Source organism: Oenanthe melanoleuca, chromosome 3, assembly GCF_029582105.1.
Source record: "Oenanthe melanoleuca isolate GR-GAL-2019-014 chromosome 3, OMel1.0, whole genome shotgun sequence".
In the NCBI taxonomy this organism is placed as follows: domain Eukaryota; kingdom Metazoa; phylum Chordata; class Aves; order Passeriformes; family Muscicapidae; genus Oenanthe; species Oenanthe melanoleuca.
In genome coordinates, this window is record NC_079336.1 from 47,088,789 (window position 1) to 47,103,352 (window position 14,564).

The following is a 14,564-nucleotide window of genomic DNA, read 5'->3' on the forward strand; positions in this document are numbered from 1 at the left end:
GTGGGAGAGTTAAAGCTGTAATATTTTGGCACCAGAGCAGCAGTGCATGAGGCAAGTTTTTATACTGGACAAGCAAGAAAATGTGGTTATTTGAAAGAAGTAATTTAGGATAAATAAAATATTTACACAAGCCAAAATCTAATCAAGGTGCTTGCTTCAAGAAGTGGGTTTACATGGGTGGTAATATACTAAAAACCCTTCAAGAGGACACACATGAACATAAAATGAGACAAATGCATTTACAAATCACATTACAGGTCAGTGAACAAAAGATGTTGCCCTTGACACAAAGTCACTGGTCTATAAAGAGAGATGTTGTTTAATCTTAGCCTGATTTCCAGTGGACAGATGGCATTATTTTGCAGAGTCTGTGCTCTCACAAGGCCTTACATCATTGCCACATCTGTAAAGTAACAATTCCCTACCAGGTAACAGGTTCCAGACTCGGTGATTTTACCCCTAGAACTCCCTGAAAGGGTATATGGGAATATCAATGGGAAGGAGCACTGCTGCCTTTTTGGCTGGTGCACTCCTGTTGTGCTGTCCATCAAGTGCAGCATGAATGGGCAGTGCTGTGCAGCTCCCCAGGACACTGCAGAGAGGAGAGAGAACCATCACAGAAAATTACATCAGCTGTCCTGCAGAGCATGAAGAGAGAGCCAGCAGGGCCCAGTGCACCTTCCTTTATGCCATCATGATGGCATTTGATGGAAACCAGCTGCTCTGGTCATGTTCTTCACACTATACCCAGCCCTGCCACCAGAACATGCAAGCGAGATCCAAGTGTCTGATGCTGTAATTCTTTATTTTGTTTTCAGTAATTCCATGTACTTATGTAGATTGATGTTCTTGTAATTAAAACTCTATCAACAAATCTCTTAGACCTTTAATGAAATTTAAACTGGTTTCCATAAGCTATGTCAACATTGACAATACAGTATTAAGCCTAGAAAGAAAAGACTTTTTAAAATGTATCTGCCCATTTCACAAGGAAATACATCTGAATACATCTTTAGTGGCACTCCATCTCTAGTTATTCAGAAATTTCCTGTCAGAAATGAATTCTCTTGGCTTGCTTTACCAGTGGAATTGCTGCATTCATGCCAAATCAACAAATCACAGGGTAATTCATAATGATGGCTTAGCAAGTAAGTGATAGCAAGTGTTGCATGCATAGAAGGACTAGACAAATCTTAGAGAGGAGAGGGATAAATGTTCAACCCCCCATTCCTAGATTTGCATTATTAGTGCCCTTATTGATGTGGGATAACACTTTTTTGTTGGGGAGTTTTTTGCTGAAGAAAATAAATCAGAATCAGTTTGGATGTGGCCTCATTCTCAGCTGAGATAGGTGGATCCCTGGCTGTCCTGGCAGATAACCTGTTCCCTGAGCTGCACAGGGTCCTGGGGAAGTCCCTGGCCCCAAAGCTTGCCCTGTGCTGCCTCCCAGACTCAGATTGCAGGGGAAGAGTTGCCCCTGTGCTGCCTGGATGCCCACTGGCAGCAGACTGGGCCAGCAGGCAGAGAGCCACATCACGAGTGAAGTCAGCCCTGAGCCAGGCTGCCTCCTCACTTGCTTCTTTGCTGAGCCTGAAAGCAAAATGGACATCTAGCTGTGGAAACCTCTGTGCCAGTGCCTCAAGCATTCTCCTGCAGGGGAGGCCTGCCAGGGAGAGCCCCAGCACTGCTCCTGCCTGGCAGAGCCACTGAGGCACAGAAAGGTGTCCAGCCTAAAGAAGGACAAGCTTTACCCCTGGAGCAGAGGGCTGTTTGATGGGATCATAGCTCCTGGGCCAGGAAATCCCTGGGAACAGTGTTCTTTCTCCTTAGGCTGCACAGTGCACCTTGTCTGCCAAGCTGGTCTGTCTCAAAAAGTGATTGTCACACTAAATTCTCCCAGGATGAAGAGAGAATTTTTTTTTTAATTTGTAGTGAGATAGCAAAACATACAAACAAAAGAGATTTCACAAAAAAACCTTCTATGATTATTTTTCTGGAGCACACGTAAAAGCTGCTGTGTTTGGCAATGAATTTAACAGTCACTTTTGTTTTTCAAGTCTTTACCTTTAAATAACACTCCTTAATACTCCTGCACTGTTTTATCTCTCTGTTCCATGGTGCTTCTGCAGGAAAAATTACCTCATATATTTGCACCTCCCATATTTGCTCACTGTAAAGTTCATAATTAGAAAATAAACAGGAAAAACCACCCCTTTGAATTTTGCACAGACTAAAGCATCTCTCAAAACAAGAGCACTGAACAAAACCTTCCTGTCATTTTATTTTTCACTTCCAGGGCCAGGTTTGGAGCATTTTTTGTACACATTTCAGTGTACAGTACAGGAAGTGCAGAAAGGCAGGAGCTGCAGTCTGCTCAGTAGTGGTAAAACTCTACAGGTTCCATCTAGAGAAAGCCACACAGGAATCCCAAGAAAGAAATGTTGTTTTACATGGACTACATGTCTATTGCACCAGTAGCTTTCTTAGCTACTTACTGATTTTTTTCTCCACTCCTATATTTTACATCATTCCTCTTAGTACTTAGAAAAAATCAGGCTTAGGATCTAAATCCCAAGACTCCTGTGAAAGTTTTGACACAAACCTGCATATAAGTCTTGTGAAGCTAAATGTGATTTCTACGATTCTGTGATTTTTATTCTTTGCTCAATTCTCACCTTTTACTGTGTTCTTCATAAGCAGTTATACAGAAGTGCAGGATTTGTTTTACACCTAAAATCAAATTTCATTTTCTGCTGCTTCAGAAAAGGAACAGACTACTTGTGCTGAAAATCATCTCCTCCTGCTGCCTTTGCTTCCCCAGCACATTTCTATCCTGAAGCAAAGGGTCCTGCCATTTCTTCTGTGTGATCTGAGGTGGTGAAAGTGCTTTGTTATCCAATTGCCAAAAAACCCTAAGCCAGCAAACCCAGGGATTTAAACTAGCTCAAAAAGAACTTAACAAACCAGACGCCTGTGGAGAGCTGCTCCTCCTCCAAAGGATTGATGTCTTTCTCTACATGTCACAAAAATACATAATGGATCAAGAAGATAACCACAACTATAAAGAGAAAAGGTACTCTTACATCCTATTCTAGAATGTCCTACATACAAAACTATTTTCTGTAATCCCTACATGAAACATGCACTAGTTTTGTACACTCTTGTAGGAACACTAGAAAACATTTTTCTACATTAAACAATGTTACTTTTCACTTTTTTGTCCTGCAGCTAGTATTTTATGAGTTTGCATGCTGAGTCTCTTCTTTAAAATTATTCTGTGCAATTTGATGACAAGTGTATAATATCTTCACAATGGAAATAAAGCATTTAAAATCATGGAGCCATATTCTGCACACACTTACTCTACTGCAAATCATAAGTAAATCTGCTGACTTCACTGCATTTAAACTAGATTTATAATGAAATTCAGAAATTGACCTGTACTTCCACTGATTAAGCTTCAAAGTCATTTACTTATGACCTTTTCTGAGTACAAAGGCATTTTAGACAGTGTTACATAAGCATCTTGCTAGATACAGTAGGTCTTCAGTTAAAAAACAATGATGGCAACAATTACAGTTTCTCCTTCAATCTTCTTTAGTACTCCTAGAATTAGAAAAAAATACTACCTTTTTCTGAAAGCTCTGCAATATTATTTGCACTTATGATCCTGCCCTCTGGCTCAAAGAAACACAGAAGGTACATCTAGAATCAATTTACTTGGTGACACAGTTAATCCCCTGCAAAATATAATGTTGGTTTTTTTTTGTTTTGTTTTGTTTTTTTTGTTCTGTTTTTTTAATTTAGCATTATTGTCTTCAGCATCCTTTCATATGTCCTGAAGAATACAACTTCCAGCACTTCTCAAGGAATTAATCTACAGACTCTCCAGGATCTCAGTATGCTGACTTGGGAACTGTGAAATAGCAGCCCAGTCCGGGGCAGTATCTTTCTCTTAGTAACAGAAAATGTAGGAATGAATTAAGACAAACCCCAAACCAAGATCAAACCCTTGAGATCTACCTGAGACAATACCACCTCTGGAATTTTATTGCTTTGCACTACCCCAAATGTTTTCCCTCTGGAAAGCACTGTCCATAGCCTCTGTCATGGAGCACTGAATCTGTCTGATAGCTTCACTAGGTGATGTTAGACCCACCAAACATTCCTAAGAGGATAGACAGGCCCTGAAACCTGGCTTGTTTTTGACACCACACCTGCACAGCTCGTTCAGATCTGGGAGCAGTTGGGATGTGGAGTTTTGCAGTACCACTGTAGTTGTGCTGGGGGGCTGCATTCAAGCTGAGGTTGCACAGCACAAGGTCTGCAACACAAATCTAGAGAGTGGAGACCAGAAAGATCATTAATTCCTGCATGTAAATACATACTGCATTCTCTAACTCTTTTCAGTTATTGGTAGCAATTTTTCAATCTGTATGGAACATATTTTGAACTTGGGAAGTACTTTTGGCTACATGGAAAAGGAATTACTTATTTTGTTATGCTTCCATTCAGGCTACTGATCAAGTCAGGCTCATCAGAATCACAGAATAAGCTGTGTTGGAAGGGACCCTCAAAGATCATTGAGTCCCACTCCCAGCCCTGCACATCATTCCAAGCCTTTTAAGTCATTTTCCATGGCAAAATAAATTCCTGCTACTACAAGCCCATGTGCATTACATACTGTGTGTTTTTACCCCTTCACCTCAGCATTTACTTTTACCATGCTATTTAATTTGGTCTCAGCATTTATGCACTGCAGGAAACTATTAACACATGAAACCTCCCCTTTCACAGATATGATCTCCTAATTAAACACAGAGTTAATTATCTCAGCCTTTATAACTGTGATTAATTCCAACAAATTAACCTTTATTTTCCTTCTATGCTCAACACAGGGTACTGCTTGCTTATCCCACTAAAACCCTCTCCCTGAACACTGCCTCCAAGCAATGGCTCTCCATAAGTTTGGGGAAGGAGGCACTGGTTGTCTCCACAGAAGCTTTTTGCTCTCTAGCTCTGCAAGTCCTCCAAATCCAGGAGCTCAGGCCAGACAGAGAATAGGCTGAAGAAAGATCCTCTTATCTCAGCTTCACAGTTCTTCAAGTCCTGGCAACATGAGCCAAAAGTTCCCTGACACACAAGAAGAAGGGCTTAGGAAATGTAAATGGCAGATTGCTCCAGCCAAAACACAAAATACTGCTGGAATATTGGTAGAAGAATTGTATCTCATGTGTGACAGGTGAATATGAGTGAAGAAAGACTTGGAACTTGGCCTTTGTGTGTCTCTACTTAAGAACTGCCAAAGCTCATCTGACAGGACACCTACACTGACACCACCAATTCAGAACTACAAAATCATTTAGGCTGGAAAAGACCTTTAAGATCATCAACTACAACCATAAAGATAACATTGCCAAGATACCAATGGAAATTTATTAAGTTTCAATAAGTTATTGTTATTTTTCTGCTTCTATTTTGAAACCACTTAGAGCTACCCACTGCAGCTGAGGCCTGATCATAGCAGAACTACAAGCTCAAGCAGATAAAATGAATCTATGCAAAGGAGTGCTGATGCTTTAAGTTAGGGTCTGTCTGCAGTGAGTAATGAAATGTGCAGTATCCAGAGTGGGAATTTGCAGCCCACAGACTCATCTGCACAAGGCTTTTTCATAGTCACTGGGAAAGCAGAGTAAGTTACTGCGATATATATTGTATACTATAGTTCAAAGTAGCTAATGAACTGTATATTCAGATCCTAAGTGAATATATCCACTAGGTGTCCACTTATTGTTCCATGCATTAATAATCTACAACTTAAATTAGAAACCATATGAGTTGGTGAACTCTGTGTTTCCTTTTGCGTTACAGCAAAAATTAAAAAAAAACCAGAAGCACTAATGGGTCGAGGTAGCAATGAGAGAGGAGGGACTTGTACTCCAGTAATCCACACAAGCACTCAGTTCTTCTCCCACCCAGCTTCTCCCTCTGCTCTCCCCTGCATCAGAGCTCAGTGTCCTGCCCCATGGCTCATGTGTCCAGCCCTGTTCCCTGGTTTGGTCACTCTCCTGCCTCCTCAGGGCTTACTGCAGCCCATGATGGCCCCAGCCTGGCCCAGCAGAGCAGCCTGTTTCCTGCCCACCTCCTGACTTTCCACTGAACTGCCCTGTGATCGTCACAGTTAAACAAATAAAAGAATTTCCAGTTTAGAGAGTTTAATTATCTTTGATTTAATGCTTGTCAGAAGTCTTTTCCTCCTGATATAACTGATGTGAAATTCCAGGAAATGATCAGTTAAACCCAAGGAGAGTCTGAGTGGACACTTGTGCTGGCTGGACACACAAACAGATTACATTGCCATGCTAGAGCATGCTGCTTGAAGTTTTCACAATACTGTTTTCTGCCATATTCTAACTCATAATATGCATTTTTCCCTGTCTCCCAAAGCCACAGTTGTTGGATCTCAGTGGTTCCTGGCCCTGTGGCAGAAGGGTGACTGGGTGCCCCACACTGAGTCACAGAGCTCATGGAGGTGTTGCACATGACTTGGCTCCAGCCTGGGATATGTGCCTCTGCAGATGCCAGTGCCAGGCCATGGGTCCTGATATAGGAAATGGCATCTGCTCTCTTCCCAGGCTTAAAAGCAGGGAATGAAAGAGAATAAAAGCTCCTCTCGAAAGCAGACTCTTCCTGACACCCTGTGTATGCATAATCTCAGTCCCTTGGCTGGGGTCTGTGGAGTAGTGCCAGCAGGAATACCAACACAGGGTTACTCTTTCTCACCATCTCCAGCAATACTGCTCACCAGAGATGTGCTTCTGTCACATGTGTAAGATGATTTCCAAAACAAAAGATTTAAATACACGTTACTAATCTTATTTGGATTCTCCCCAGAAGAACTAAACAAAAGCATTTTAAATAATAAGATAATAATAGCAAAATCATACTATTGTATTTTAGAAATATTTTTTCAAAGCTGTAAGAAAAAACCTACTCAAAATATTCAGGCACGTACCAGCAGTTCTATCATTTGGGCACATATTTTACGGGGTGTTTTTGAGACTAACCCTTTGATTATATTTTTTTGTTCTGTTTCCCATGGCCTGGCTGTTTTTTCCCCATTCCTTGCCCGTCTGTAGGTAATCACATTCTCTCTACAGCTTCCTCCTCACTCCACTTGGATGTCCTCTTCTGGGTCATGCCTTTACCTTCTCACCATCTGCCTTGCTGGAGTGTTTGCTCAGAGAAGATTTTCTTGTTATGGGACCTCTGAACCAATGCCCCTCTCTGCTCCCCTCCAGCTCTGTCTCTGGGAGCTTTGGAAAACTGAGTTAATGAGTGTGGGCAGCATAGTTTTGAAAGGTGCCAGGCAATTGACATAAGATGGAAAGATGCACTTTTACAGCATCAAAGCCTCTGCAGGAGTAAAGACACCTTGGCCTGAAAACAGAGCTCTTTTACAAGAGATTTTGTGCTTTAGCTTTTATAATGTTCTTTTCTTTACAATAAAACTGAATTCTCTCATTTGAAACACTGCTGTGTAAAAGGGGGTCAGAAAAGGTCAATTTGTTTCCCTGAATGTCCAGCAGAAGGACAGGGTTGTGTCCCACAAAAATCAGGCCAGTCCTGTGTCCAGGAGGCTTTTGTTTCCTGCCTTTATTCTTCCACATGACGTGCATCTTACGTGCAGGGGAGTTCTCCAAACAGCATTTGTACTGATTTGTGCTGCTATTCCATAGGAAATGGTGACTGCTGTGCAGAGTGTTTCCAGCAGATTAATGGCTGGATGGGAGCAAATGGTGGTCCATAAGTAAGGTGAAGGATATTAACTCCAAGCAGTCACTAAATCTTTAGGAAATGCCCTGACCTCTGTTGGTTATTGCTATAAAAACTGGGAAAAAAAATCCCAGGCATTTTTTCTCTATGACATCACCACCACTGGTATGCATAGAATATATATTAGTAAATCCTTTGGCTCTCTCTCTGTACTCTAGTCATCATAATTTGCTGTTTTGGGAGAAACACATGCTAATGTGCTTGGAAGGGTGAGGGAAGGAAACCATAATTGCTTTGAAAACCACAGTCAGAAACGAAAGCTCAGTTTCTCATTTTTGAAGGTGTCTTTACTTCCCTTAGCAACACTTTTTAAATTCTTATTGTTGTTTGGAACTTCAGACTCCAATCCTTGGAGCCATTTACTTCATTCCTTCCCCTGGGTAGCTCCTGTTATTTTTATCTTGGAGGATTCACCAGAGTGCAGCCATAGGTGTTTGTGCCAGATGTGTGTGCAGAGGAGGAAATGAGGGCAGAAATGATCATCAGCATTTGGAAGGGAAGCTATGGCAGAGACAACCAGCAAGCAGCTCTGGATGTAGCTGGTGATGGACAAGGTGGGCAAAAGTCCACCTCTGCTTGAAGAGGGAGTTATAAAAGTGAGAAGCTTAAAAGGAAGGTAGCTACATCCACTTAATCCTTAGCACTTCACTGAGGTCTTTATTGTGCAACCTTTTCTCCTGTGTGCATTTCATCCAGTGTGTGCTCCTCCTACCAATGCTTTATGGACATTTTATTGCTTTTAAGAACCTCTCAGAAGATTTACTCAGCTTATGTGAGGACTAACAAGATTTCAATGCCCTGTGTCCTTGTTCCTCACAAGACATCACAGCACAAACTATTCCAAGAAATTCTTTCAGAAGGGGATATCATGCTGTTGCCCATAAATCTAAGGACAGCAGATGGAAAAATTAGAACTATGATGACATTAAGTGAGACAAGTTAATTAAATAAGGCAGAGGAGTATTTTAACAAATGCTATCCTGCCACACAAGTCAGCAGTATTTTAAAGATCTTGCTATTGTATTTCCATCAGAGTCAGCAGCAGATGCAACAGTCCTTGGATAAGATCCTCAGCCTCCTGGCAGGCTGCTGAGAAGGAGATGGAGGCAAAACCAGTGCCTGAAATTACTTGGAGGATGATGAAAGCATTGTTTAGTCCAGCCCAAATTTAGGTGATTTACATGATACACATTGGAAAATATCTTCTCTTTAAAAGCTTTGGTAGCAACATCTTTGATTGAGGACAAACTCTAGGTCTATATTATTAAAGCAACTTTTGTTACAGGGTCCAGGGAAAGTTGCAAGATTTTACAGATCTGCTCCAGTAATTTATAAGTTGAACTAAATTGCAACATATGCTGCTCTTTCTATCCTTTGTTTGTTAATCCTCTTCTCTGCTTTCTCAAGACCATCCACAAATGCTAAGTTCACTGACAGTGAAACTTGCATTTTCACAGGTGCTGCATGGACTTAGAATCATAGAACCATAGAATAAGCTGAGCTGGAAATGACCCATCAGGATCATCAAATCCAACTCACAGCTCTGCACAGGACACCCCAAGAGTCACACCCTGTGCCTGAGAGTGTTGTCCAAAGGTTTCTTGAATTCTGCCAGGCTGGTACTGTGACCACTTCCCTGTTCCAGTGCCCATTAGTGCATGCATTCCCAGGGAATGGGAAACCTGTAAACCACAGGTTGAAGTTGGTAATCTCTTCCTCTGTAGAGACCTTGCATGAGCCAAGAGCATCTCCACTGTACAATCCCTCATGGTTTCCTTAAACAATTTGTATCCTCTGTGAACAAGCTGCCTTTGCACAGATGATCCACCTCAGCCACAGCACTGCCTTGTTACTATCCATGTGATTCTCATTTCTCCATTGCCACTGTTTTTGCCGGGTTTTCTACATACTAATCAGCACTTCAACTCACCAGTCTGCAGAAGCTGTTGCCTTTAGTCTTCAAACCTCTATTCTCTGTGTTCACAAAGCAAATCTTCCTGGTAGTTACTCTTTCTACTATTGTAACTCCATTAATGAGCTCCTCCAAGAAGGTCAGGAAAGTGCTGAGAGATAACAGGCACCCTATCTACTGCTAGTTATCACCTTGAGCAAATTGCTTGGCCTGTGTTGTTTGTCAAGACCACTGGTCTTACCACACCTGAGAAGTTTCTGGGAGCCAAGCTTATCTGCATCCACTGATTCCACAGCAGTGCTTTGTGAACCACAAAGTGCTTTACTAAGACAGACCTAACAGCTCAAAGCTGTTTGAAAAGGACCTAATTTCACTGATCAGCTGTCTCTGGTGACTTGTGCAGCTTAGCAGTTTACTTTTCTTAGGCAATAACAGCAGAATTTACTTTCCTCATTCTTTATATAAGAATCTTCTGTTTTTTTCTTTCTGCATATTAAATAGCCCATGTACCTTCCTGAACAGACCAGCTCCTTTTCCCCTGGATCATTTTGCTCAGAGCCATCCAATCTTTGGACCTCTTGTTTTCACCGATTTCTGGATGGAACTCTATTTCTCTGCTACAGTGCAATCCTCCTCATCAGACTCCTATATTTTGAATATTATCTTTAGAGTGTCTTTTCCTGAAATCATCAGATGTTCAGCATTGGTGTTCTGAGGTTGGCCGTGTAGTGCTTCCCTAGTCCTTACTACTTTGAATACCTCTCTCACCTTGAAAAATCTGAAGATAATTCTGCAATTTCTAAGTTCCTCAAAAAACCCCAATTTATTTCCACTTTATCTGTTTGCTTGCATTTTCTGTGAAGTTTTGGGATGTTACCCACCCATACTGTGCATGCCCCTTCAGTGTGTTCCCTGCCTGTGCCTTTTGACAGCCAGGATATTTTCCACTATCAAGGGTACCTTAATCACTTTCATGGCATATTCAAGATGGAACTTCTTAAGGACCTCTAGATATTCTTCTGCATTTTGTTCTGGCCTTGTGCCAAAAGCTTGTGGCTCACCATCTTCTCACAGTCCAGTTTTGTCATCTGGTATGTTCTATTAATGCCTTGATTTCTCCTCACTGCTTGTGCTACTATGAAGCCCCAGGAGATTTGCTGGAACCTTTGTCTCTGAGATAAACAAGAGGCAAGTGAGTTTTAGGGAAGAATCACTCATGATGCTGTCAATACCAGATGGATTTTTTCAGGTCAATTTTCTATTTAGCTGCAGCACAATAATGCACATGTAGAAGTAGTAGAAGCTTTTGAAGAGAAACAACCATTCACTTACTGGGTTTGGCTTTGGTAGCAGCTACCCCTGCAAGCTCTCAGCACCTGCATAGTTCAAACAGCACATGGAACACAAACATTTCTCTCAAACTGCTTTCTAGACCCCTTGCAGCAGAGCCATTTGGTCTCCTGAAGCACACAGATTATATTAATTGATTTCATATAGATGAGGCACACAACAGACACAGAACAGCTAAACTCTGAGGTCCTCTAGCACCTTTGCAAGTTCTTTCAAAACAGAATCTGTACTTGACAGAGTCAGGAGACTTACCAACACCAAACTTCATTATCTCTTTAAAAAAAAACCAACAACCAACAAAAAAAAAAAAAAAAAAAAAAAAAACAAACAAACCAAAACAACAAAACCTAAAAACATCATATAACTAAAACTTCAGAGAGGCTTTGCAAAATAAATAAAAATTTTTGCTCTGTATGCTACTGCTCTGTATAAACTCTTAGCAGAAGCATCTAGTTCAGAGTAGGCATGAGTTTTATGAAAGATACAGAAAAGAATCTAAACTTACATGCACTGTGATACAAAACCCATTTTGTGAATTAGAGGAGCACTGGGCAAAGAGACAAGCACAGAATCATGTGGCAGACCAAATGCATTATTTATTATTTAGTAGGGCTTCTGTAATACAATTCCATACATTGACTTATTTATGAAGTGAAATAAGAAAGAAATTTAATTATTGTGTGAATAAAATAAGGTTTTATATTCAGCTACTACGCCAGCAAAAATTGAAACTAACACACATGAGCTGAAAAGATGGCATAACGTTCTCAGCCACTGCTTAGGAAATATTGAGTGCAGCACGTCAAAGCAGATGAAGGAAGTTGCATACAGTAATGGTGAAAGATGACACCCAGCTTCTGGTTTCTCAGGCCACCAAAGGGCTGGTGCATTAAAGGCAGCAGGAGTGAGAGCTCCCTTTTGCATGAAACTCACCCTCCTGCTGAGCATTGCTGGCAAGCCATGCACACCACTGCCAGGCTTGGCACTGACTGAGATTTGGGCTGGCACCACCAACACTCAGCTACAACAATCCTTTAAAATAAAATTTGCCACCAGGCAGCAGGAAGGTGACTCAGAGTGCAAGATCCTGTTCTCCACACTTGTCTGACCATGAGACCCTGCTGGCACTGTCAGTGGTGATGCCCATGAGCACCAAACCTAAAGGTAGTTTCTTTTACACTGAGCCTTTCAGAGACTCACAGGAGACAGGGGAGACAAGATGAATAGTGGCCTTGAAAAACACCCTCTCTCTTCTTCACATCAGAGTGTCCATATAGTGTCTGTGACTCTCCTGGAGAGCAGCTTTCTGGCTTCTCACTGTCTGTCATTGTAGTCCTAACTCTACAGCTGAAGAACCTGACTCTCACAGTTCACTGACATAGAGTGTGATGCCCAAGGGCTGTACATTTCTCTTTATTTGGTCTCAGAAATGGGAATTAGTCCCTATTACTAAGGCTACCATTATAAGTCTCTGCATCTTGCAATTCTTCACATAAATTACAGGGACTGTCTTGGGCTTTCACATGTCACTTCATGATTTAAATAAGTGTGTTTAGGGGAGTATTTTACTTTACTTAACCTTAAGCAGAATGAATCCTTAAAGTGATACTGCAACAAAACCTGGAGGATCACTGATGAGCATACAGATACAGAATTTATTTTCTCTATTATTCATTTCACAAACTAAATCAGAATAAGTCTTACTCTCCCTTTTTTTTTTTTTTTTTTTTTTTTTTTTTTTTTTTTTTTTTTTTGCATTTGCCACTTTTCAAGTTAATGGCTTTCTTTCTTTTTCTAGAAGTGACAACAGAAGATTTGCTTGAGTAAATGGAAACTTAAAAACAGATCAGACACATGTTACACAAATTAAAACTTTTTGGGTGAGTGGAAAGAAGAGTGCCACAATTGATTTGTCAGTTTTAAAAGCAGTGGTACATGGCATCAAGGGCTTCCAGATGGTCAGACACGGAGGAAAACTTGGAGTGCAAAGAACAGGCTGAGGCTCTGCTCTTCTGCAGCCTGAACAGAACGGCCCCTCTGTGGCTTGCTCTGTGCTGGCTTAGTTCCCACATCACCAGAAAACAACTGCCTAGCAACTCAGCTTTTCCCACAACATTTCCTGTGTGCCCAGAAAAAAAGGATAGCACCTAATATTCCCTCTGGATAATCCCCTTGCTTGAGAGCTGTGTCCAGCCCTCTGTACGCATGGGAGCTGTAACCAGCAAAGCAGCTGCTGTCGTGACAGAGAGGGCAGGCAAAGTCAAACCAGTCCCCTGGTCCCTGCTGCAAGTTGTGCAGGTTATCTGCTCATCACACAGACAGCAAACTTGCTGCTTCCCTCCACTGCAACCTCTCCCCAAACAAAGGCAGGAAGCCATGGCTGTCAGCAAAAAGGTACAGACATCCTTCCTATTGAGAACCCTGTTTTGTGAGCTGCAAGGGAGCTTCCAGCACACACTTCACAACTCTTGGGAAGGTCTATCTGAAGGTGTAAATAATTCAGCACTTTAAAAAAAATAGTGCTGGTTTGAAATTGCTTTTTTTTCAGTTACTGCCTTTAAGAAACATTTACAGTCAAACAACAGGTTTACTAATAGTTACATTTTCTTATCTGACATCCCAGCTGCAGCAGCGTCTTGCAACTCAGTATTTAAGTCACTTCCCTCACAGTTTCAGCACCAGTGAAAAAAGAGCTGCCTTGAATCTTCTGCAGCTGTTTCTGAGCAGCATGCTGAGGGGACCGCAAAATACAGTTTTGCCCATATGTTCTCTGGAAGCACAAACTTCCTATACATCCTATCCCTGCAAGTGTTTGAGAAGCACTGCAAATAAGCTCTAGCCAGCATAATTAAAGAAAGCACTCTTTACCAAACACACAGAAATTAGGGCAGCAACTTACTTGCCGTCTTCATAACTTCCTCAGGAACATTGTCTTTTCAAATGAGTGCAAGAGGAAACCGTGGTGATTAGGGGAGAGCTGCACGACTGCAGCTCAAACCACGGACTGCGAAGTGCAGACAGCCAGCTCTGGATTGGTAACAACAACAGGCAGCCACCTCCCCTTCTTCTTGTGCTTTGCATGTAAATCTCAAACTGACGCCATGTGGAGAGAAGGGACTTGCACTGAGATCTGCTAGAAATATGTCTGTGAAAAGGATTTATTACTCAGAGCTCTGTGCTCAGAGTTGCAGTGCTTACCTCTGAGAAGTGCTGAGACCTCCAGGGGAAAAGCATCCCAGGACTGCTACTGTTTAACACCGGTTTTGTCTGGACAGGTGTTTGTGGTCTTTACTGAAGGCAACACTGACCTTTAGTTCCCCTTTGTCACAGGGGGATGAACTTGGACCTCTCTTGCCCTGCCTTTTGCTGCAGTGCGGGGGAGATGTGCACAGACACCTGCACATGCCCTTGCATTCTCTGCTGAGGCAGAACATTGTCCATAAGTTAGCCAGGACCCTGCTCCTAC

General features: G+C 41.8%; 1 protein-coding gene across 1 annotated transcript in view; it reads right to left on the bottom strand.

Annotated features, from left to right (window-relative positions):
- The window catches only part of CEP85L (centrosomal protein 85 like), a 129,655-nt gene extending 115,549 nt beyond the window's left edge, over positions 1 to 14,106 (bottom strand). Inside the window, exon 1 of the mRNA XM_056487012.1 lies at positions 13,998 to 14,106. Within this exon, the coding sequence (XP_056342987.1) occupies positions 13,998 to 14,010 (13 nt within the window). The 5' untranslated portion in view covers positions 14,011 to 14,106. The remainder of the gene's footprint in view (positions 1 to 13,997) is intronic.
- Positions 14,107 to 14,564: the final 458 nt, after the last annotated feature.